The following is a 27,240-nucleotide window of genomic DNA, read 5'->3' as shown; positions in this document are numbered from 1 at the left end:
ACCCAATCTAACCTTCATAAAAAAACTTATTATTAATTCTGAATGCTTTATTTGATGCATTCGATCTCAAACCTCACAACCAAATTATCTTGTAATTATTACATCCAAATTTGAATTTTAACTCAATGTACCACGTTTCACTTTGCAACTATGACATAATCTTTGAAAAACTTGAATACATTGTTTGCCGCGCAATAGACAATGTGATTTAATTGAGAATGCATTGAACAACAAAGCAAGCGAACTCCGCTTCGGGCGATAAAGTCGTTTTTGCAGACCCTATTCGCCTCGGTGCCGTTGGAATGGGATTCTAAATTTTAATATTTACGTCGTAAAAAGGTGTGTTAATATGACACAAACGTGCTTGCTGCAAGTGATATGACAAAACCTCGATTATTGTTGTGACGTTGATGTCGCCACTATATTAATTGTCAATTTCCTTGATAAAATGAGTGTCAGATTGAACCGTGTTTCCTGTGCCTAGACATGACATCGCTTAAATATAAAAATCTGATATATATCAATATAATATGTTAACATTAACTATTGTCCACAGAAGTGATGTGAGATTGAACCACAACTTTAGGCGTAATGTTATGATATTTTGAAGCGCTGGTGGCCTAGCAAGCGCTGGTGGCCTAGCGGTAAGAGCGTGCGACTTGCAATCCGGAAGTCGCGGGTTCGAACCCCGGCTCGTACCAATGAGTTTTTCGGAACTTATGTACGAAATATCATTTGATATTTACCAGTCGCTTTTCGGTGAAGGAAAACATCGTGAGGAAACCGGACTAATCCCAATACGGGCCTAGTTTACCCTCTGGGTTGGAAGGTCAGATGGCAGTCGCTTTCGTAAAACTAGTGCCCACGCCACTTACTGGGATTAGTTGCCAAGCGAACCCCAGGCTCCCATGAGCCGTGGCAAAATGCCGGGACAACGCGAGGAAGATGATGATGACTTGCAATTATTGTCAACCCTATTTGTAATGCAACGAACGTTGCCCGCAGGGAGCAATGTCGTGATGTTCGAATTATGAACTTTCAAATTGATCGCGCTTTCCAACGATATTGTGAAATGAGATTGAATAACAAATAATATTATGTTATTGCCAAAAATAAGTTTACAAAGATTTTTTACTGTGTTTAGCGGTGAATTTGCATTTTTATGTGGAACCTAATATTATGTGGAACGAAAGTACACGTATGGATGCATATGTAGTTGTGCACGCACACAAACATACTTAGTTTCGGCGGAGAATCAGAGATGGCGCTTTCAAATGAGTTTCCATAAAATGCTTCAAGAGGGCTCTCTTTATCTATATACTTAGTTTACTCTTTGCGCAACACTCACAGTATCCGTACACTGGTCCGAAGACCCGTACCGCAGAACCGTACCTGGTCCGCGGTAGACCCGTTTATGTAATTAAATATGTGTACAAAACGCGAGGGTTTAAAGTGTCAAATAAAATTGTCGAATAGATCGAAAGATTTTGATTTTCATCCATCCGAATTCGAAAATAAATTATCTTATCCAAACTCTCTTAAATGGCTTTAAGTTTAATTAAAAATCGGATACTATGGAATAAATATTATTTAAAGAGGGGATACCTATACTATACATAACAATATAAAATAAAATCGGAATATAATTAATATTAAAATTTTACAAAGTTCTTATTTATTCCAAGACTATTTTAAAGGCAGTGATAGTTTAATGATAGTTTAAATAAGTCTAAGTGCAATAACATAACTAATAAATAAATTATTTTGAATATTATTCGTTATTGAGCTTACTTAGCATTTTAGTAATTCCTTTGAAAATGGAGTTTAAAGGAATTGCTAAAGTTTTAAAAATATTCTAAAATCTAGTAACGATCTTACCTAAGTTTATTTACAATAACGATTAACCAAATGTTAGGGGAAGAAGAAAACAGAAAACTCTTACTTTGAACGTTTAAAATAACAACTAAATCAGAATTATTCATTTCTTATCAAATAATACCACGAAGAAGACAATAAATCGAAATTAAACTTTCGTGAGACAATTTTAAAGTGTTTAGACGACAACGAAGTGCAGTCGCCCGCGCCCGAGCCTGAAGAAGGACCCCCGACGGGCCCGAAACATGACGCCAATAGCGACTAAAGAAATCGAGTGAAACCGTTGTCGTCTACACAGTTTAGGAAAATAAATATCATTACGGTAAGGTAAACCCTATAATTATGGGTAAACACGGCACAACCGGGAACCTAGCCATAAAACTTAAACTCATTTACATGCAGAAATAAGCTTCATAATTCCATTACTCTTTAATTTACCCTAATGTCAATGAACTCTTGATGATATCGAATACAATGAAAAAGTGAGACAGCTTGCTTATCTAATTATTTTAACTGCTTGGCTACTATCACGGTCCTAACCTATGATTTGTCAAGCATTTTACGATTAATAATGGGTTATATACAATAATTACAAAACTTTGAGCTCCTAATAACAGACCCTCCTTAAAAGTCAACAAAGAACGGGCTTAAATGACCAACCTCGATGAGCTAAATTAAAAAGTCACAAGTATAAGAACCTATATTGTAATTGTGACTTTTTGACTTCACTAGCTGTATAGTAGATAATATTAAATTGAAAATACACTGCAGCAAACCCCACTGATTTACAGCACATTATACACTTCAACCTCACGCGGCAGTCACGCGATGCCGCGCGATCGTTACTCGCGATTGTTCAATAATCAACAAAGGAGGGCTCCGGGGCTCAGTACAGCGTCTGTCAATGTAGGCTCCAGTCCTGAGGGAAGTCTCGGGAGGTGGAGCGGGAGTGCAAGGCGCGCGGCGCGTGCGGCGCGCCGCGGGCCCCATGTCAGTAATCCAGGGATTCTTCGTCAGGCGAGCGCTTGCGGCAGCAAAGACGCCAAGCAGCACCTAACGCCAACACACCTAAAGCAATCGCCAGCCCCGCTCCTAAAGCTGGCGCCATCCAATCCCCTCCACCAGCACTCCTCGCCCCTGCACACAACTCAGGCGCCTCATCATGCAACTGCCCTAAAGGTATCCCATTCAACAAATCTAAGTAACCTAAACGGCGCAAACTGTCTTCCGAATACGCCTCTCTAGCTGCCTTTTCCTCTGCCGTCCAGAACTTTCTTTCTGTACTTGTCACGTTAGGGCAATTGACGACGCCATTGCAAATAAGTCTGGCTGGAATACACAAAGCTTCGCCAGGACATATAAAATCGCAGCCGTGCATTGAATCTGATGTTTTCATAGCAGAGCCGTCGGTCAAACGAGATGTCATTAGAGTGCCGTCAGAGTTTTTCGGCAAGTGGTATAGGCCAGTCCATGCGATTTTGAAGTTAGCTCGGGCTGGAGACGCACTACCGATGAAAACTATTCTGATAGATCTCGTCTTTTCCTTTTCTATAACTAGAGGGTCATCTAAGGACTCAAATCCAAGCTCACCCGCTGACAATATGGGCAGTTCTCGAGCCAACGATACATTTTCACCACAAACTGACAAATAAGGCTCCACTCTGCCAGGGAGGTAGATCTGAATATTCCCTTCATCACAGTGGCGTGACGCAAACTTGATGCTATCAAAATGAAGCCAAATATCTCGTTTCTCTTCAATTTCTAAATCCCAAATACATTGAATTCGTTTCGGTGGCTCTGTGTACCCTAAAGCTTCTAAATGGGGATAGACAATTTCTCCGTCAGAAGCAGCTGCGAGGACTGCTGGTCCGCAAAGGGGTCCGTGAACGAATTCATATCGTGCTTCAAAGAGTGGAGATGGATTTTTGAAGTAAGACGCAGCCGCATGAGCGTTATCTACAATTAGTTGCAGATTTAATGACTCTCCTGACGAAACCACTCTATAAGGTCTGGCGCGTGATACTGTATTGGAATGCTTGGCGCAAAGACATGATCCGAGTGATCTTTGAACTGCAAGATGTAGAGGTAAAGGCGTCGTGCTAACTCCCAAGGAAGCATTGAAGCTTCTTCCTCCGGCAGTAGGCTCCCAGACTATTAATTTATCCGCGCGGTCTTCGTAGCAGTTTTGACAGGATACTGGAGTGTATGGATGTTCCTGTAGACAAAAACCATGCTTAGTATCCGCAAGAAATCTAAACTCTAAGATTTTTTTTCTGTAATGTTCTGTTAGTATATACTCACTTTGAAATTGATGCTCAGGATCGTCAATATGACCCTTGCGTAGATTCTCTTGTCAGTGACGAATCTGTACAAGCAATGGACGTCCTCGCCCGGCGGTGCTTGCTTGTACACCAGCGTGTTAAGAGGCGACCGGAGTCGACCAGCTCTTTGCTTCCACGATGCTATGACCTCATCGCATGCGGTTCCTTGTACGGGCTCACCGAAGCGAGTGTTGTTGAAGAAGTCGTAATGAGCCCAGTAATATAGCGAAGATCTGGAACAAGATAAGTAATCTTACCTATTTGTTTGAATCATGAAGTAAATCATTGAGTAAATATAAAGTCCGTAGAAATCATATGTTTATGCAAAGGACTGTTTCCACTCATTATACTTCTAAACATGACCAGATCTATTTTTTTACTTACCCGCTGTAGCTTCCAGTCTTGCTCTCAAATCTGACGAACATGGCATTCCCGGTGGACACAAAGTCATGTTTTTCCATCGGTCTACTGAAGGTGTCGCAGAACGTCTTGATGATTCTGGCATCGTCAGGTCTAGGGGCGTCGTATAGCGTAAGGGATTCTCCGCAGTCACCAGTCCATGGCACTATTGGGGACTCTATCCTGTTAATCCGGAAGCTGGTGACAAAAGAAGATAATCATTAACCACCATTGCCACCAACAACCTGTAATTGTTTCTTAGTTGGGCACTAAGTCTATAATTAATCACAATCTATATTCCAGAGGACAATAGAATTCATAGAATTAATACCTTCATTAGCTTTGATACCCTTTGATCTTTGATGCTGATCATCTGAACTTGTATCAAGTATTTATTTAGCTAAGCAAATTTTATGTGGTACTGAAGTGGTATTGAATAATTACCTTGGAAAATACAGCCTCACAACTTGTCCAGGCAACCCCTGCATCAGATAAGTGCACGACGTGTGTGGAGGATACCAATGGGCCACAGAGAGGAAGATGCCCTCCGTATCCCCTGACTTCTTCAGGGATTCGGCTGTTAGGAGCCAATCGCACTTGCCGACCTTGGACCCTGGGGCTTCGACGTGTCCTGGCCAGTTACCGACGTTGAAGTGGAAGCCGGTGTTGAGAAGAGGACCTGAGGATTGAGTTTGGAGTTACACTTTGTTCTGAGTAAGAAAAAACCAGACATGCAGTACGATGGTTATGAATATCAGATTTCTGCAGTGATCCTACCGACCGTGCCACTCTGTTTCGAAAAACTAGTCATAACTATTTCATTTGACCAAATTTACACCAGTATACTTATTCCTACGTACTACCTATATTAATATTTTTTCACAAAAATTTACGAACCTTACTCTTAAATAATGACTATATTTCTGCATCCGTGGGACACGGCAGGCACAGATTCAAATCCATCCAACATTTATTCGGTTTCAACGATGATGCAGCCCCTACCCAACCCGTCTACCTCTACCCAGCACTAGCGCCATATTCTTATTGTTGCTTTTCTGTTTTTTTTTTTAATTATTGTACATTTTTGATAATTTATTATCTTTACAGTTTTTTTTACCTGCAGGTGAACTGACGAACTCCACGAACAGATCCTGCGAAGTCCCGATGATGGAGTAGGGGAATTTCCCCATTCCGCAGAACGTCCCGATTACGAAGGCGGACTCGTCTTTGCCGTCGTATATCTTTATGTAGTCGTACGGACAGTTTTCTGATCCTGTGAAAAAGTAAAATAATGTAACATTCAATGGCAATTTATTTACCACAAAATATCAAATATCATTTATTTAATATTTTACTGTCACAGAACATACCAATTATCTGTTTTCAAAATGATTATCAAAAAAGTTTCTGTCAATTAGTTATTTCACGACATAAGTTTATTTTTTAAGTAACAAAACACCAAAACCAAATTTTTTATGTTTTCTTTTTGGACGTAGATACAAAAGATTGGCATGTATTTGGTTGGATCGATAGCCAGAACTCACTTTCGTACTACTTCAAAAACTCGTACCTAAAGAGAATCGAGGATTCTAAGAGAAAGGCATATTGGGGTAACTTCGAAAGCGGGATAATTTTGATTTTTTTATATTAGTTACAATCAGTTTCTATGGTAGCAACAGTGGGCAAGATGACTTGGTAAGCGTAGCAGTTTAAACTTACACTAAGTTTCAAGGTATGAAATGCTTCTAGTTTGTTTAATGCGAGCGCGGTCTACACAACTTTGACATCCGCCCGCTATCTTCAGTTACCCGTGAACAAGATGCATGTAACTGCGTCGAAATATCGGGAGCTCGAAAACCATACAAAAGGTAATCACCAGAGCTCGGATTCTCGCGGCAAAACAAAAGACTGTCTCAAACTTGCTAGAGTTAGTTTCTTTTTTTAATTTGATAAGATAATTCTCTCTCTCTATTATTTCTATCCTGTCTCTGTTTAGCACAATGGTTGACTGGTAGAGAATGCCTCAAGGCGTTAAGTCCGCCATTTGTACTCTTTTTGTGTAAATTTGTGCAATAAAGTTTAAATAAATAAATCATTTTGCGATTTTCTAAATTTCCTCGATCTCGATATTACCCCATTAATCTAATTAATTACATATTTAGTCAGGTAGGTAGTACAATTTGGCTGTCAAAGAACAAACATTTTTAATTCTGACAACAAAAGTTAAATTAGATTTCTGTTTTCTTTTTTTTTGTAGAATATAATTTCCATTAATTTTACCTACGCAATTACCAGAATGTATTTTTAGCACAAAAGGTAAATTCCACAGATTATTCTGATAAAAATGTTGCCAACCGTCAGGCAGACGAGGGTTCCCGAGTTTTGACAGTTCCTAAGAATTTAATATCAGGTAGAAGTTCCTTTCAGGAGGCCCATTCTGATTTCGCATTTCATATGTTATGGTTTACATCTTATTCTTATACTACCTTAAAAGAATGACTCGCGTTAGACCGGGCCGTGTCCGGGCCGGAGCTTCCGGAGCTTCTTTTTCTATGGAAAGCATCACGTGATCACCTGTCATCTGTCATAGTAAGCTCCGGAAGCTCCGGCCCGGACACGGCCCGGTTTAACGTGAGTCATCCTTAAGTCAGCATGTGCCGCTGCATCAATCAGCGTGAGCTGCTTAACTTGCTTCATAAAATGTATGACAGAATCAACGTAATTGCGGCAGAATGCGGCAGCTAAAGTCACTCGTTTTATCAAGGAAATTGACAGATACCTATAGCGGCGGCAACAACTTCGGCGCAGTAGTGCAGGTGTAGTTGACCGAACGTCGCCAATCAGCGTAAATGATTGGTCCTTGTGAAATGTAATAAGCAGTCGTCTCATAAAAATTTCGCTTACACTTAATAGGTGTGCGATAAAATCCAGATAATATGACTCAAGGCAAAACAGAATAAATAATAGCACTAGGTACAGATGATCCATATCCTAACAAACCACGCGTCTGTTACGACAGATATGACCGCTAGGAGGCGCAAGCGCGAGCAGGCCTTCGTTCCGTAGCGGTGCGCGGCAACTACTATGGCTGGACACCAAAATTGGTGTGAGCCGCATGTACTTGTAGCGACGCGACGAAATCGCGGAGTGAGCCACGCCTGCTCAAGGTCGTGTCAAAATATCAAAACCGAATCGGCCTCCATGTAGAAGTTTCTTCCAGATTTACGCCATTATTGGGTGCTTGTTATTTATGTGCTTCATAAATCTAGCCACAGGTAAAAAATGAAAGATGGCCGGTTATTAGATTGCAGTAATTGGGTATAGTAACGGTGAGAGGTTTATGACCTTGAAAATATATTGCTGAAGTGGTTTGAGGTTTAATAAAATAAGGCCCCTTGATAAAATAAGGCCCCTTGTGCCGCCCAAAGTTTAATTTGAAAGTCTCGTAAACTTCAATGAAATGTCGAATCATATTTAAGAGAATCAGAGTTTCATTTGTGTTGCGTATTTTTCGGAAAAAAAAAGGAAAGACGAAGGCTCTGATTTGGAGGACTACTATGAAATAATTAGGGCTATTACAAGTTAACATACTATTTTTTAATAAATACAAATACAAATAATTTATTAATAAAATAACGCCAAGTTACACATGACGGAGATAGCGGGACGACCTAGACACCTTCCTCAGTAACTGGCCAGAGCAGGCGCTATGTCGGGAGTCGTGGAAGATAAGGGGAGAGGCCTTTGCCCAGCAGTAGGACACCATTATAGGCTAGCAAAAAAAAATAGCGAAGAAGAGCTCAAAATCAACACGTCTAATTAATATTAGATTTCGGAAGTTAAAATGAGAAATAAATCGTAACATTTTAATTTTAAGGTCATTTTCTCTTAAGCTCGCTACAAATAGAATTTTTCTCACTATTTTTAGTAGCAAATCTACCTACGCTTATTTGAGTAGCTAAGGTAAACATATTTCCACAAATTGGATCTTTAAACGTCAACACTGAGCATGAACCTTTTCAATAACATATCTTGTACTACTAAAGTAAGGACTCTATTAAGTACGAATAATTCCGTACATTGACACCGCATTTCCTATCTCTACCGCACGCGCATATTTCCTGTCCCGCCGACGATGCCAGCTGTCAATGCCACAGCGAGCGCACAGCGATATATACATGCACGTGCAATAGATAGGTATTAGCGTGTCAATGTACGTAATTCTTCCTGTTTATCGTCCTTACGAAATACGATTGATGAAGTCCTGAGTATGATAGGAGAAAAGCTATGCTTATTAAATACAATAAGAAATAGGAGGGGCATGATGGTAAAACACCTGATACATGACAACTTCTTCCTAAACATCTTGGAAGGCAGGATTGAAAAGACAAGAGAAGAAGGGAAACCTAGAATTACTTATCTCAGCCAAATAAAAAATAATGCGTCGTATGAGGAAATTGAAAACTGGCACAAGAAATGATTGGCAATTACTCCACCGACAAGAGCAAAACCCTTAAGTTATGATGATGATGATGATGATGATGATAATCGTCCTTACATTTACTTACCCGAAGTAATAGGCCTCATTGGACAAGTCATGATGTTCTCACATCGCTGCCCGTCGATGTTAAACTCCTCATTCTCGATGTACAGCTTTATGTATGGCAGCCGAGTATTCAGGTGGTATCTAGAAAAAAACACATTGTTATGAAACTCACAGTAATAATAATCTTGAAACATAATAGAAGTTTATGAGACTGATACATAATGAAAGATATTAAAATACTAGTGTTTTAATGCCTAATTATGTATAGTTTCCATACACTGCTACATCTACAGTATATTGCTCTATAAGTATGATGTAATCAGGAGTCACGTGTTACGACCACTATTGCGGCATTTGATAAGGATCACACTGTTAGCAATCGAGATTTTATTCAAATAAAAAGTTATCTCGACTGATACTACTCAGGACCAATCAAATTCTTTTGTTTTACAGAGGTGTTCGAAATTTGAATGTCATTATTAAATCGATACCTATACTTGGTCAAGCAGATCTCGTCAGTAGAAAAAGGCGGCAAATTTGAAAAATGTAGGCGCGAAGGGATATCGTCCCATAGAAAATTTGAATTTCGCGCCTTTTTTTACTGACAAGATTTGCTTGACCAAGTATATCTACATTATTGTTACGCAATAATAAAATTTTCACATAGTAGATTTTTTTCTAACAAAATAGTTTATCTTTATGCTGGCCGTAATTTGCAGTTTTTGAACGCACCTAGAGATACGATACTATAGTTTGTCAAACGACTGTCTCATTTCAAACATAGAGAAAATCATACTATCTTTGTCTTACACTAGTACTAGCACCTACAAGAAAAGAATGATTATAGTTATCTTTGTTCTTATTTACTGACAAATTGGTTTGACCAACTGTATGTGTGTAAGTAAGATAAGTATTAAAACATTACCGAAACAAAGTTAGTGCCGAAAACAAAAGACAAATTGTATTCTTAATTACAATGTAAGTATCTTACTTTAATAATAAGTTATTAAAGAAGAAACTAATAGAATGTTTAATAAAGTTGTTTATTGGAAACAGGATTCGCTATTGTTTGAGTATCTTTACAGGATCGTTGAAGCTTGTCGGATCTATTGTTCTGCTTTGGTACTTTCTCGTCCATAACATCTACGGAATGTAATACAGGGATAGGTAAATAGCTATTTATAAAAAAATAGTATTCAAGCCAAATATTCAAAACATAATCAATTAAAATAGATAGAAAATGAGCAATTTACCATGGATACTAAAAAAATAATTATAAAAAAATACGAATATACTTATAGGAATATTGAAAATAATGGTACAATGCGATTTCTTACATTTTGTTAAAAGGAAATTGTATATATTATAATTAAACGCAATATTTCACCGTCAAAAACATATTTATCTACACACATATCATCATAAACCCTCTGTGATGCCTTCAAAATCCGTAAATAATGGCCAACATTATGATTAAGTAACTGTTTTGTTACATCACATTTCTTATCGGACGAGGATAGTAACAAAAAGGTTTGCAATAGGTCCTATACATAGGTATATACATGTCGGCAATCGTGAAATTCCTAGGCATATCGTGATACGTGAAAATCTTCTTCTTCTAAATCTTTGACCCGTTCCCTGAGTCGACGGAGCCCCGCTACGCGGGGCTTCTATTTCTGGGCAGTTTGCCCTTCGGGCATCTAAAGCAACCTAACGAACCTATCCTACCTATATATTGGTTTAATGTCACTATCGTCAAAACATTACACAGGAACATTACGATATGCCTGATCTTACGATCGGCCGCCGACATACATAAGATCCTAACACCAAACCGATTCGACTGATACCATTGAATTTCATTAAATATATTTCTCATCTAGACTATTAGGCGTCAATTTTTTTTATATCAATGTTAATTTATTTGTGTGTCGTTGGCGCACGTGTCTCCAATAAGATTAAGTCAGCTGCCCACAAAAAACTAACGCCACGGTTTGCCCACACTATACTGAGTGGGAATCCTATTTTAGCGTCCAAATGTTTTTATGTCTTCATGCCTTTTTTTATGTACTATGTTGTGGCGTTAAATAATAGTTATTTACGATACAAGTGCGGAAAAGAGAAAATTCGTACGATACACGTGCGAAAAGGCAATTTGCACGTGTATCGTACAACGTTTTACAGGACATATGGCACTTCAAACTTTCGACATACGCACGGAAAGTGCCATTTCCTGCACTAGTTCGGGAAAGTAGCACCATGTACTATACTTAAATGTATTTTTTTTCTTTTTTTTTCCTTTCTTCTTTCAATTTGAAGTAACACGCGCGCACTCACTGTGTACTCAATGATACCTAATTCTTACCTGCAATGTAAGTTTCTGGGGTACACGCCTGGATACGCTGCAGACTGCACGTAGCACGTCTGCAGTCGGCAGTCTCGGAATACTCGCTCGCAATATGACCTGGTACAATAAAAATATAATATTTAATTTCTGTACTCCTCAACAACGGGATCAGGAGATCAAAAATAGTAGCCGAGAAAATACTATAGAATGGCGATTAATGGGCGGGAATGGGATTTGCGACACTTCGCTTAAAAATGTTTTTATAAAATAATTTAATTTTTTTAAATGTTTTTATGTCTCTTTGGTGTACTTGGAATTGTATTACGCTATCACATCATCTAAAAATATTTTTATAAAACTTCAGATTTATGTTTTGGTATTATGTTTCCTTTGAACAAACTTTAAAAGGTTTTTAAAAACAATTTTATCTGTTTTAGTTTATAGCCGGTGTAAAATTTTACAGTTAGGTACTGTAAATATCTTTTGGATAAAAGTATAGATGAAACTGATTTATGATTATATCCAACCTGATAGGTACTTAAATATATAAAAGATACTTTGTAGGTAACAGAAATATTACGATAAAATATGCAAAATTACTCCGTGTTCCCATCATTCTCGTGTCTAATTTCTATGTCACGGTCTGCCACGTAAATTGGATTATGCCGCCTCGGCAGATGGTAGAAATAATGTTGTTCCTAAGGGCATTCATTAATAATCCACTAGGACGAGCGGAGATGCAGAGTAAGAAGAATGTTGGTACATTAATGACCTTGAAGCTACAGGAGGCCTAGGCAACATGACAATGGTTGATAGAAAAGGCCAATCAAAACTTTAGTAATGTATGGAAATAGTCGTTACTTTTCGTAAGTAGCGTCTGTCATCCGGAAACAATTTTTATTTTCTTTTGGCATTCGTTGATCTACGATTGTCAACTTGGCTAGGTCCCCTCAGTCTATATTTTAATTTGATAGAAATGCTTTTTTCATTGCAACTGACAACATTCTTGATTCGATATCGTAATTATTAAAAACTAAATATAAAATAAAAGACAATATATTTACACATAAAATTGCGTCTATATCTTTCTCAACTACTCCGCTTTTGAAATTACAGCACAATAATTCCAAACTTGCAATAATTTGACACATTGCTTGTACAAACCTATTACGTTGATTGTACATCCGCCATTTTGTGAAACATTATAAGACCCTTCGTCTTTAAAATAACAATCCTAAAATAACCAACAAAAAGCTACTAAAAATGTTTAACAAAGACATAACTCTTATTCAAAATAAAACGCTGAAGGAAACTTCAAGTCGGAACAAACTGTGGATTTCTATAGGCTCCTTGTTATGGGGCCAGGTATTGTCGTCTTCCCGGCGAGGTTTACAAAGGAAACTTGCAATTTTCCACGAACGATGCAAATCATACTTCGTGTGCAGCTTTCGCGAAAATGCTATTTGGAATGGGGAAGATATTAAGATTTAAGGATGCTGCGGTAAATAGGATGTAAATATGTAGGTATACGAATGTTGCTTGTTAAAAATAAGTATATTGTTGGAGTTCAAGGAATCCGGATGTTATCGAATAATTTATCTAATCTAAAATTTTATCGTGTCTTTGTTACATTGGAATTACATATATTTACCTATGACTAAAAAGAACAAACGTTTCATTGAGCTTATAACGTATTGTTTTTCAGTGTTTTTATTTTTCGACTTGGAAAATGTATAGAATTTAAATATTAACATATTAATACTAGGCATTATACATTAAACTACGAGACCTATCCTACTCGACTGCGCCAGTAAGGTAAAATAAAAACCATTATTACCTAACTTTATAATGATTTCAGAAATTCATTTCGAAAACATTAACGTAACAAAACAGTACAATTGTCCATTCATCGACCGTATTCAAATAATCTGCAATTTAGATAAAAGGGCTTATCTCCATTAAGTTTTCAAGTTACTTACGTCCTTATGCAAACATTGTCAAGGCTCAAAGGAAACTTGAAGCTACGTGATGGACATTTTGAAACAAGCCGAATGCTTTTTCCAATTGTCGGGTATGAAAATGATGGAAACTTTTCGTTTATTGGCGAATAATGTATAATTTTGGGCGCCTTCGGGTTCCGAATTAGGCTGACATTGGAAGTTGAAATTGTCTACTTTCCTTTATCCAGAAGTTATCAACAATTTTGTATGGAAACAATTTTAGGAATTTGTAGATCACTGCATGTTCGTAGTTATCCTATTTTTCAACTTTTAGAATAAGAATATCACTAGGGTGTTGCTTATTTCGTCGAAGTTAAAATTTTCTATGTCTCATCCGCTTCGTTTATTCTATTTGACTAAAAAACAAATGTGTATTTTTTTCCGAATTTTCAATTACGTTAGGGGTTGCTACCGATTTTTAGGGTTCCGTAGCCAAATGGCAAAAAACGGAACCCTTATAGATTCGTCATGTCTGTCTGTCTGTCCGTCTGTCCATCTGTCTGTCCGTCCGTATGTCACAGCCACTTTTCTCCGAAACTATAAGAACTATACTGTTGAAACTTGGTAAGTAGATGTATTCTGTGAACCGCATTAAGATTTTTACACAAAAATAGAAAAAAAACAATAAATTTTTGGGGTTCCCCATACTTCGAACTGAAACTCAAAAATTTTTTTTTCATCAAACCCATACGTGTCGGGTATCTATGGATAGGACTTCAAAAATGATATTGAGGTTTCTAATATAATTTTTTTCTAAACTGAATAGTTTGCGCGAGAGACACTTCCAAAGTGGTAAAATGTGTGTCCCCTCCCTGTAACTTCTAAAATAAGAGAATGATAAAACTAAAAAAAATATATGATGTACATTACCATGTAAACTTCCACCGAAAATTGGTTTGAACGAGATCTAGTAAGTAGTTTTTTTTTATACGCCATAAATCGCCTAAATACGGAACCCTTCATGGGCGAGTCCGACTCGCACTTGGCCGCTTTTTAAAATTTGGATCCTCCATAGAAGATTATTATTTTTTTGTTTTTTTTTATTCTATTTTTTTATGAGACAACGGGTAAGGGTATATTAATGTGCAGTTTAACATAAAATAATACCACTATTTTTTTAAAGCTTATTATACGTGTTTTAGGCGTTCTAAATATTGATTCAGCAGTGCGCACTCCTAAAACAGGAATAAAAATTATTTAAAAATATATATTAACTATACCTAGTATCGAATTACGTATAAATAGCTTCCATATACTTTGACTCACTGTCTCACTAAAAAAAAGAACGAAAAATTTAAAAAAATCATCATGTATGAAGGATCCAAATTTTCTAAATTCGGTAGGGACCCCTAAAACGAAATTAAAAATTCTGAAATAAATCCAGATTTGTTTTTTTAGGGAAAGAGAACAATTTAAGGGGGTGTGACAGAAAATTTCAATTTCGACGAAATAAGCAGCACCCTAAATATCACGTTTAAATTCGAATCTCTGACAGGACCATTGCTGCCTACTAATCGAGTTCAGGGGCCTTAACATGATGTCCTTAGGACCTAAACAGGCCTCGTAGCCAACACGCCAATCGCTTACGCTCCGTAGCGATCGAAACGCAACTGTCACTGTTGCACTAATATGGAAGAGTGATAGAGAGACATAAAGCGTTTCGTTGTCGAAGCGATAGCGATTGTCAACTTGGCTAGGCCAGCTGAATCGCTAAAAGACGGAGCTATACAAGTCGCGCATAGCCCCGTCCTTTAGTTATTCAGTTCAGGTCCTAAACTGAATGGCTAAAGGACATCATGGTAAGGCCCCTGGGGGTCTCGCCACGACGCCAGTCATTGTCAGAAAACGTCATATGAACGTTTATCATCTTGGATAGGCCCCCAAGCATACGTAGATATGAGTACAAACGTACTGTACATCACTGGTATTATTTCACAGTCTGTGCATCTACCCTTTGAAGACAGACTACTCTTTATAAACCTACTCTGTTATAACCCTTTAAAGCCCTTGCTACACGGTCGCCGACAAGCCTTCTAACCGTCTGACCTTGGTCTGACCTTGGTCAGTTTTGGTCAAATTTTGTTGGAAACAACTGTCTACACGGTCCGGGATGGACCAAGGCCACGCAATCTGAAGGCTTGTCGGCGACCGTGTAGCAATGGCTTTAGATTTACATCTTACATCCTTTAATACCCAAATAGCCCGCCTATCAATCTTGTAAAGGCTCCATAACCTAAAAATCGTTGCGACAAATCTTCCAAATACAAGTTCGAAGGGGCCAATTACTTAGCCTAAGCTAAAATGACGGGAAGGCATTAGAGTGAGATTGAATGGGGGGAAATAGAAGCGAAAATTGAATACTTGACAGGAGGGTGCTGCCTATGCCATCGAAGGAAATAAGTAGCAAAAGGTACAAACAAAAACATAACTGTACATTGTTAGACCTTATTACAAACAGCATAAGGTCCATCGATGTACAGTTAACAGTGTGGGTGATGGTACAGTTAACAGCAAAACTGTTAAGAGGGTGAGTGGTTTAAAGTGATCTGGACGACGCTATTACTCCCTTAATATACATCGGTGTGTTTTATCCACAAGGGGCAAATATGTTATTTAAGTCCTCGTGATACCCGAGCAAGAGAACGATGAAAATTGGAATTTTGAGCGTTGCAAGGGTTTCAAAGCATAAGGACATAACAAATACCAACGCGAACAAAATAATAACTGTAAAACAATTTATATCAAATCCAAATGAACGCTATTATATATATCATTCAAAATCATCACTTAAAAGTCAATTCCACCAGCCAACATGAGGAAACAACGCCATATTTGCATGGAATTACTTTGCCACTCTAGTGGATAAAATTCATATTTCTTATCGGTTTTGGAACAATAGAGCGAGCCTTACGAGCTGGTGTGGTGAAAAAATATCAGTAGTAAGTACATTTTAATTGCAAATGATGGTATAGACAGTCACGCTCCGTGTTTGTTGAGCCATTTAGGGTTCTAATTAAATTGGATATTCCATAGCGTAAGTATTGAACAACCAATTTAGCTAGGACCCTTAATAATGGCTAAACAATAGCGAATCGTGATGGAGTGTGTTTTTATTATTTTATTTGTTAGCCTGTTGTGTCCCACTGCTGGGCAAATGCCTCCCTCTCTTTCTTCCACGCGCCTCGTTCTATGGCAATATTAGGCCAATCTTTCTGAAAGACGTCAAGATCGTGCCACCATCTCTTTCGCCGCACTATGTTTGGTGTCCACTCGGTAGTTTAGTACATAAGTGTACCAAGTATGAAAAGATTCACATTTCATATATACCAAATATTGAGCCTAGTCGCTAGTGACCCTAGCTGTATAAAACGCTCAACCCGCACCAAAATTGCCACCAAAATGGCCACTCCGGCCACTACGTGAGTCGAATGGCGAATAAATAAGGAGTCGCCGCCATTATTGCCTCACGGATTTATGCCCTGTAATCAAGTCTGCGGATTAAAGAGGCTGTTTTATAGGGATTTTGTGTCTTGTTGTAATGAAAGTTATTTGTACCCAGATAACAGTATTAACATTATCTGTAGGTATCCAATATCCATTGTTGTAATTGATTTTACGAAAGGGACTGTCATCTGACCTTCCAACCCAGAGTGGAAACTAGACCTTGTAGGGATTAGTCCGGTTTCCTCACGATGTTTTCCTTCACCGAATATTAGCAACTGGTAAATATCAAATGATATTTCGTACATAAGTTCCGAAAAACTCATTGGTACGAGCCGGGTTTTGAACCCGCGACCTCCGGATTGAAAGTAGATACGTCTGCGAGTGACACCACAAAACTAACTTTTTTTTAAATTGACAGAATGTTTTTATTATTCTAAAAATTTGATTTAACTTAACGAAAAAATAACTGAACATTCTTATATTACAATTGTTAATTAAAATAAACAGTTCTATAAACTTACATGTTTTTAAAACTTATATAGTTTTTAGTTGTATTAATGACGTGTATTTTTTTACATAGGATTTTGATAGCACAAAAGTGTTATTTTAAACGTCAAACTTTTATGATATTATGACGTATAAATAAACTTGCCCTGCGTATGCTATCAAAATCGTTGGAGACTTATCTTGGTCTAGTAAAGTAAGTATGAAAAATATTCCTAAAAAATTCGTTATCAACTAATTTTTGGGCCATTTGTATATACTTAAATATAAATAAAATAAATATTATAGGACCTTTCCACACAGATTGACTAAGTGCCACAACAGTAAGCTCAAGAAGGTACCCTTGTGGGTTCTCAGACAACGATAGGTATATATAATATACAAATACATAAATACATAGAAAACACCAAAGACTCAGGAACAAATATCTGTGCTCACACAAATTAATGCCCTTACCGGGATTCGAACCCGGGACCATCGGCTTCACAGGCAAGTCGCTACTCAGACCGGTCGTGGAATCGTCGAGTCGTATCATCGTCTTCGGCTCATGGGAGCCTGGGGTCCGCTTGGCAACTAATCCCAGTAATTGGCGTGGACACTAGTTTTTACGAAAGCGACTGCCATCTGACCTTCCAAACCAGAGGGTAAGCTAGGCCCATATTGGAATTAGTCCTGTTTTCTCACGATGTTTTCCTTCACCGAAAAGCGACTGGTAAATATCAAATGATATTTCGTACATAAGTTCCGAAAAACTCATTGGTACGAGCCGGGGTTCGAACGCGCGACGTCCGGATTGCAAGCACGCTCTTACCGCTAGGCCACCAGCGCGTCGAGTCGTATATTGAAGTAAACTACAGATTAAAAACTTACCCCGCTACAACTTCTCCTCTCCTGTTCGGATACAGCTCCGGATGCTGACCATATCGAAGGTACACCTCAAACTGCTGTTCCGCTCTACAAAAAAAACATTTTTTTTTTACATTTGAGGATGACAATACTAAATATCTACTCATATACCGCCGAAAAGTTTCCAATATTGCGAAATGTTCACTGGAAACCTTTAGGAAACTTAATTCATATTTTTGTATGTCGAAATATTCAATTTCTACAATGCAAGTTTCGTTTGATCCCTGTGAAAATTTCCTAATATTTGCGAGAATTATTCCAACTTTTTGAAAAATTTTGGCACTTAACATCAGTAGCAATATCTAAACCATTTTTAGAGAAGAGGAAAAATTTCACTTGTACTTGTCCGTGTCCGTACATGTATTGGCACGCATTTAGATATCATGTTGTTGTCACAATGTACCTTTTATTTATTGTTTTTTTTTGTCATGTTTTTGTACCTTTCATTTGTAATAAAAACCTTTGAGTTGACCTCACGCTTTTTACATGAGACACTAGTTTTTAGAACATGTTTTTTCCCTAAATACAACAATTTGGCGGCATACTTTCTAGCAAACGAAATGGTTTTGCGTGTTCCAATTTCCCCATTTATAATATGGGGGAGCTCTAAACGTCATTGATTGGACGATCAGCCTCACTCTAAGATCCCCCATCCACCGAGCAATCCCGCAAACGAGTTGAGCTTATCTCCTCTCATTTATCTCACCTCGATTCGAAGCTAGGGTGAGATACGAGATTCTAGAAAGAAAGGGTGTAAGCGCCATGTATTTGCTAAGATAATTGACGTTTTTGCTCTGCGATCGTTCCCCAGAGTTGAATGCGTAAAGCTGTGTTGAACGCGAAGTGAGCTTTATAAACAAATTCTGCGTAAAGGAATTAGAACGTACATAGCTCTTGATTCAAATCTTGTTACAAAATGATTGTTGTTTCTGTATATTTTATTGGGAAGTGTTTTGATCACAATTTAGAGTAATATGTCATGTAATACGAAAAGATGAACAACATGTTTTGCTATGCCCTTTCCAGGGTCCATTATGTACCTATGTAATATACTGGAATGCAAATGAAGATCTCTATCTATCTAAATATCTAAATTACTTATATGGCATACAAATATCAAAGTATATAAATATGGGTTCGTATATTCAAATAGTTTTATGCCTCTACACCAGCGGTCGGCAACCTGCGGCCCGTAAACCTGTCACACTGGCGGCCCGCGAGCCTCCCTGGCTATTTTGTATGTAATATTGACAAACAACAATACTGGCTAAAGTCATAAATATTAACAAAGTACGGCCCGCGTCAACTTCGTTAACTACTATGTGGCCCTTGGCTGCTAAAAGGTTGCCGACCGCTGCTCTACACGAACTGTCGACGCACCAGAGCTTAAGCAAGTTAAAAATGTTTAATGACTTTTATATGGCTAGTTAATACTAGCCAATGATCAAAATCAATAATTTCACTAATTTTACGGTTTAGACTCACTTGTTTTAAGTCACTCGCGCGATATATTTCGGAGAGTCTAGTCTAGGTCTTCTTCCTCAAGCACTAAGGGCCACCCCACATTTGGCGTCTTTCGCGCGTCGGCGTCTGGTCAGCGCTATGGCCGCTGCTCGACGCAACGTCGACGCAACTGCGCAGCGACGTCATTTTCCATAGCGCTGACCAGACGCCGACGCGACGCCCGAAAGACGCCAAATGTGGGGTGGCCCTAACAGTGCGAGCAGCTCTCACGTCGGCCGTCAACATGCCGCGAGTGACTTAAAACAAGTGAGTCTAAACTCTAAACCTTAAAATTATTCAATGTTAGTATGTCTCACAACAGTTTAAATTCGATTATGGCTAGTTATTACCTTGAATCGAAGCTGAAGTAGGTCTGATCGGTGAAGTTGTCAGCGTGGAAGACGATCTTCACGAAGTTGGTCTCCGATATGAAGGTCTGGGGCTGTTCGATCTCGCCACAGAAGAGACCGGGCTCCTTGCGGTTCGACACGTCGGTCTTTGCGTTGCCGTCGACGATCTGAATAAATAAAACATTTTAGCCTTTTCGGTGTTATTTTTAAAGGTTTCGTACCAAAAAGGTAACAAGAGCCCGTGCCATGAGTCACTGACAGTGTCAAAACTGACATTTACGCTATCGAGAACGTAATTTGCTTTCTATACATCTCGTTTGCACTATAATATGCGAGTACGAGCGAGATGTATAGAAAGTAAATTACGTTCTCGACGGCGTTTATGTCAGTGACAAACTGATGGTAGCCGTACAAGAAACGTAAAGGATGACTCATGTTAGACCGGGCCGTGTCCGGGCCGGAGCTTCCGGAGCATCGTTTTGTATGGAAAGCGTCACGTGATCACCTGTAGAAAAGTAAGCGCCGGAAACTCCGTCCCGGACACGGCCCGGTCTAACGTGAGTCATTATTGACAATGTAACGCATATTATCAATTTTGTTAAGTCTCACATCTTCTTTCGTAGTCCTAAAAAACATTAATAAATAAAGACCTCAATACCTAATCGTAATTAACAATAAAAACCTAACTACCTACAATTAGACCCAAAAGAATTAAAACAGCAATCAGAAGCAGACTTAATTAAGACCATCGCGGGCCGATAATTGCGTCTCAGGCGTTCGAGTTTTTCAAAAAATTATTTCGAAAATTAATTAGTCGACTCGGCGACGCGTGTCGAAACTCAATTAGGAAATTAAACAGACAGATTGTGCAACTCTGTATCAAAGTTTCTCTTTTGTTACTCGGGGCGAAGCTTTGCATTGGCGGGTTTCATTTCGAATAAGAAAATAGGTACCGTAAAATGGGGTGAGTAGGTGCAAAACTGATATTCAAACCTCGATAACATTTTATTTCCACATATGCAAACTGAATGGTGTATATAATAAGTGTTCCGGACGTTTGTATTTTATTTTGGGTAGTTCCATTTCATAACTTTGACGATAAACAGGAAAACCCACCTCACCACGTAGTCCCTCGTATTTGAGGTGAGTTGGGTTTTCATACAAAGCTGATTTTGAAAGATTGTTGGATCGATTTTTTATTATTATTATGAGTATTACTATAGGTCCATTTTAAATTGGAATACATTATTTTTGTAGCAGTAGCCTTAAAAATCCATCTCACATTCATAACCCAACTCTCCCCGCGAACCCTACTCACCCCATTTTACGGTAGACAGTATAATTTAGGGAATATTGCTTACGAACTGGTAGCAATTTATGTTGTAGGTACTTGTATTATTATAAAACGGTTCAAACTTTCCAATAGTACTTGTCATTAACGAGTATTGTATTATAGGTACATATGTGACGTTATCTATGAAAAGGGACCTTATTGTCGATGGCGCTTACGCCCCTATTAACGATGCTCCGATATAAACACAATGCCGCGCAACGCTGTGCGGCGTAAGCGCCATCGGGGTTCCCCTCATCTGGCATAATATTGTTTGTCAGAAATACATTTCGCATAACATGTATCGCAGAAACGCTTTTAGTCGAATGATAATTTTGCATAACTATTACTTGGCATTACTATTTACTACGCATACAATACATTTTGCAGCATATCATTAAGCAGAAGATTACTGTTGCCGATTTTCGTTTAGCATAATTTTATGTACCATAACCATCCTGCAGCATACTCTTATTATGGCATAATGATTTTTTCTGCTAGCAGAAAAGTGGGTTAAGTTAAGTAAGAACTGCGACCCCAACAAATTTGGACGTGTGCCAGAAAACAAGGTTAGGTTATGTTCGAATTGCGACCTCCTACAAAAACGAATGGCTGTATGAAAAATAGGTTAGGTTAAGTTAGAGCTGCGACCTCCTACAAAAACGAATGGCTGTCAGAAAAATAGGTTAGGTTAGGTTAGAGCTGCGACCTCCTACAAAAACGAACGGCTACCAGAAAAGTAAGATCAACTGCCATAAAAACAGATTATGTTAGAGCATACTAGGCACATTGGTAAGTCAATTAAAACCATTTATAAGATCACCTTTAATTAAACTTGATAGCTTTATGCCACCAAAATAGTATGCAATACTGCGAAATCAATATTCGTTTAAAATACTATTATGATCATCAACAGTATGCCAAAATATGGTTCTGGATTATAAAACTCTGGGAAGTGATTGTATGCTAAATGATACTATGCGAAAGGTAATTCTGCCAAACGACATTTCTGCCAAGTAACATTATGCAATACAAATATATGTCAAAAAACTTTCTGCAACACATTAGTAACTCGCGCCATCGACAATAAGGTCCCTTTTCATAGATAATGCCTCATATAAGTATGAGTGACGTAACAATTTATTTTTGACAGCTATGTAAATATGTGGCTTTCTCTGAAGGGTCCTTAATGCTTCATGTTTTTTTTATGATAAAGGCAAACGAGCAGACGAATCTTCTAATGGTAAGCGATCACTGCCGCCCATGGACACCTGCAACACCAGAGGGGTTGTAAGCACGTTGCCGGCCTTTACGTGCATACGAGTAAGAACCTTTTCATCAGAAAAGGCCTTTGAGTGTATAAATAGCCCTTACCTGCATGTAACCTTTATGGCACGTGGTTCCGTTGATCAGTGTGCCAACTTTGAACTTTTTGAACCGTATCCTGAGGATCCAGTCTTTTGGGGACCCTCGAAATGCTCTAAACCTGTAACAAAACAATTACAATGTAGATAATCTTCTATTAATTGCAGTTTAGATAGTTTCCAAAAAGTTGTAAAAGTTCCCGGAATATTCATGAAAATTGTACGGAAAACAAAATAAACTTTCACTTTGGAAATGGAAAATTTAGTTTTTTATACAAAAATATGAGAATGTTCCGAAATTTTCCGAATTCTGTTCCTTGGCAGATTGCATTAGGAAGGACTTCGTCGATCAGCATATTACGGTGCATGTGAAATCAATATCAAACTGGGCGTATCAAAACCAGTTTCAAACCATACCAAGCTGTTATGTCTGAATTGGGCTACAGATTAGGGAATGCTCCCGGTACTGAGTTCGTATGGCGAGAACAGGGAATTCCCGGTTCCGATACTGTATACTGTATTTGTACTGTATTTCTGCCCTATACAGGGCAAAACATCCCGGATCCCCGAGAAACCTCCCCGAGGTCTTACTCAACATCAAAGGTTTGATAGGATTCCTCGAGGACCTGAGCTGGCAGGACTAGCCCATCCCCTATCACGCAAAATAGGCGTCAGTCGTCGAGTTGCGGAAAATCGCTCGAACTACAATACAATACTGTATTTGTACAGAAAAGCAGTACCGGGAGCACTCCCTACTACAGGGGCCCGATTCGGATTTTGAACTAGATATCTATTATACATCACCAAGATATGTCAGTGTCAAACAAGTGTCAAAGGTGACGTTTTTGTTTGAAGAAACGTCACTTTTGACACTTTGTTTGACACTGACATATCTTGGTGATGTGTAATAGATATTTAATATTTGACGTATCTTAAAGTTCGATAATGGCTGCAGATCTCAAGTTCTTAAGGTAAATTCGTACCTATATGTGCAAGTGAGCGGTCGGCCGAAATTCTCAGGTGTAACTGGTGGGGATGACACGTCTTCGTAGATCTCCACTGTCTTGTTGCAATGGTCCCGTTTGGAATCTGAAACAAAGAAAAAACTTGGTAAGTACCTGGTCTACAAAATGTTTTTGGAATGGGCCACTTTAATATACAAAATAACATAAGGGACATTCCAAAGTGTCGGGTACGTGATGCAATTTAACACTTCTGATAATACTAAGAAGTCGATATTTGGCATGATAACGTTTGATAACTTAGCTTTAAGGATGACTCACGTTAGACCGGGCCGTGTCCGGGCCGGAGCTTCCGGCGCTTACTTTTCTATGACACATGACAGGTGATCACGTGATGCTTTTCATTGAAAACGAAGCTCCGGAAGCTCCGGCCCGGACACGGCCCGGTCTAACGTGAATCATCCTTTAAATTCAACGTTACATTAATACAGATTCCTGTAGGTTATTAAGGTAGTTGCAATACGCATCACGTCCCCGACAAAGTAAACCTTTTCGTGGAATGCCCCTAAGCCTAGACATTTAATTAAAATAAGTAGCTTGTAGCTATAGTTCGTTTTTTTTAGCATTAGAAATAAGGTAAACAATCTTGATGTGTCTTTTAATTGAAAAACACATTTTAAAAATAAGTTACGGCAAATATGTAACAATTATGAATCTAATACGATCATTTATATTCTTCTGCTTTCATAAGTAATCGTTTTTGATTTTTAAAAAGCTTTTTTCAATTAAAAGACATGTCAAGATCGCTTACCTTCTTGCAAGTTCTTTCTAATGCTAAAAAAAAGGAACTATAGGTTGTAGCGTGGTTATATTTAAGTAGTAATAATTAGTTTTAATTTCGATTCTTATAAGTATATTGACATAATAATTTATAATGCAATTTCATATTATGAAATATTAAAATAAGTTATGACATAAATATAGGTACGCATTTAATTGGTAGGTATTGGAAAATATAACTATTTGCTTTTGTTTTTACCATTTGAGTTTTAGAATGACTAGCGATTTCAAACTTATAATGTTCGACGTTTGTACGATATCAACCTGTCAAAACGTATTATACTTACCTAAATAAACATAATATATTTTGACTTAGTATGTCAAAATAGGCGTTTAATAATTTATTAAGTATCAATAATTTATAAGTAATTTTATTAACCAATAATTAAGCGCCAAAAGACTTATTCACAATTAATATTGGAAGCAATGTAGTTAAGAATTTTGATACCTATGTTGCAATTTGGAAACAAGTTTTAACAGAATTAAATTTAATTACACAACAATTAAAATTTAATTACAACTCTAGTAGCAAGTTTCAATCTCTTAGTTTCATTTTATCTTTAATTTACTCTAGTTAGTAATTAAGAACGTTGCAAAAGCACATGAATAACTTTTATCTTATTCAATTTCATTTTTCACACGGCTTCATTACTTGAAAGCGCTGAAACATTTTTAACGAGCGACATATAGATAACGGGAATAGTGATGTGCTAAGCTATTCCCGGAAATATTTGATATTTCACTCAAGGAAATTACTAACTACTAGCTAATACAACTAAACATTTTTAACGAGCGGCATAAAGATAACAGAAATAGTGATGTGCTTTTTAGGATATAAAATATTTTTTAAAGAAAAAAGTTTGTGTGTATGTGTGTGTATTTGTGTAAGGCTACAGAGATTGTTAGCATGTAAGTGATTAGGTGATGAACTTCAACAGCATCTCAGTTTGACTGTAGTGAAGACCTTTCAACCAGTTCTTAATTACGAATTTTGCTTCAAGAGGGGTCTTTTCAGATATGTTGCAGGACTTTATTACTGTATTGTAAATACGCGTATTGTTGCTAATGTATTTAATGTGTGGGAAATACTCAGATATAAAATATTACAGGAATAATAAGGAATTCCATGTCACATCACTAAACATGAAGTTCTCACAGCGAGCGCCGGCGAAATATTCATTTTTCATCACACATTTTAATACGAAAGTAAACACTTTGACATTTCAACAACTCTTTCGGCGAAAAGCGGAGTTTCGCTCGGTAATTTTGTCCTGCGAATGTATGGTTAGCATCTCTGTTATGAACATTATGTGGTATGAAGAGTAGTAAGCTCGTGTGTGCAGTTATTTACTTACACATAGAATGTAAACTGATTCATAAAGAAAAATATATTTGATTTTGATAGATCCCTATAATTAATACAAGATAGTCCCTCCCTAAAGCTTGCTGTAACAGACGGGCAAATGCCTGAACCCCTAGTGTACATTTCATTCGATAGCGTGATGAGCATTCGCGTTTGCGTTATGTCTATTTTTGTAGGGGATTTTGGAAACTCAGAACCTCATGACAACTGACCACAAATGACACTTAACGCAAACGCGTACGTCACGTCGCGCTATCTAATGAAATTTACACTAGGAGTACTGTTTGAACGAGGTACTTGTTTGGAAGGTGCATGGTCCAACGTATGTCCGTTAACTATAAATAAGAGCGAGAAAAAAGATAATGCTGACTCAAAAAACCCACGTTTTGACTAGCCGAACTTTTGATTGCCTCAATTTATTCGGATAATCGAGGTTCTATAGGTACTGAGGGACTACCGCAAAAACCGAAATTGGCAAATTGCGGGGATTTTTCTCTTTCACTCCAATGAAGGCGTAATTAAGAGTGACAGAGAAAGATGCCCACAATTTGCGAACTTCGATTTTCGCGGTTAGAGCCCAGTACAGTACAATACTTACTGAAATTCCTATGTAAACTACCACGGTCAATGTGAACTACCACAATAACTGTTTACAGTGTCGCTTTGTTACGTGTAAAAAACAAGTAAAAACGAGTTTTTAGTTCGGCGAGCCCCCGGGGGCCATACATCAGAGCCGATGCGTCATCTATTATCACGTTTGATTTAGATCTTCAGTAGGGATGGGATGATTCATGCGAGACGTCTCTCACTTTAAGTATAAGTCCTGAGTGGACGCTCATGTTGAGCGTGCAGCGGGGCGGGGTGTGCGGCGTGCATGTCAAACAAATGCAAACGTATAGGAGCGGCCTTAGTGCACGCTGCTCAAAAATCCCTTGTGAGCCCGACGCCACGCTGCACGCCCCGCCGAACGCTCCGCTCCGAGCGTCCACTCAGGCCTTACACTCACTTCTCTCACTCTAGAAAAGGCGGGTAGCACAAGAAAAGAAGATAGCACTGCAGTGAATCAGACGTTTTGAATAGAATGCTCCCGGTATTGGTTTTCTATACAAAATACAGTACCGGAATTCCCGGTTCTCGCCATACAAACTCAGTACCGTGAGCATTCCCTAGCTTTTGAATATCGACA

The 27,240-nt window shown here is 38.2% G+C and overlaps 1 protein-coding gene across 1 annotated transcript in view; it reads right to left on the bottom strand.

Annotated features, from left to right (window-relative positions):
* Positions 1-2,620: 2,620 nt before the first annotated feature.
* LOC134651240 (uncharacterized) overlaps positions 2,621-27,240 on the bottom strand; it is a 120,002-nt gene continuing 95,382 nt past the window's right edge. The window contains exons 2-12 of the mRNA XM_063506304.1: positions 23,873-23,978; positions 22,900-23,011; positions 20,196-20,362; positions 18,307-18,390; positions 11,507-11,605; positions 9,164-9,282; positions 5,713-5,868; positions 5,040-5,274; positions 4,581-4,793; positions 4,177-4,429; positions 2,621-4,090 (exon numbers count right to left, since the gene is read on the bottom strand). Coding sequence (XP_063362374.1) covers positions 2,867-4,090; positions 4,177-4,429; positions 4,581-4,793; positions 5,040-5,274; positions 5,713-5,868; positions 9,164-9,282; positions 11,507-11,605; positions 18,307-18,390; positions 20,196-20,362; positions 22,900-23,011; positions 23,873-23,978 — 2,768 coding nt within the window. The 3' untranslated portion in view covers positions 2,621-2,866. The remainder of the gene's footprint in view (positions 4,091-4,176; positions 4,430-4,580; positions 4,794-5,039; positions 5,275-5,712; positions 5,869-9,163; positions 9,283-11,506; positions 11,606-18,306; positions 18,391-20,195; positions 20,363-22,899; positions 23,012-23,872; positions 23,979-27,240) is intronic.

Source organism: Cydia amplana, chromosome 9 (genome assembly GCF_948474715.1).
Source record: "Cydia amplana chromosome 9, ilCydAmpl1.1, whole genome shotgun sequence".
NCBI lineage: Eukaryota > Metazoa > Arthropoda > Insecta > Lepidoptera > Tortricidae > Cydia > Cydia amplana.
This window is presented reverse-complemented; position numbering and strand designations above follow the sequence as displayed.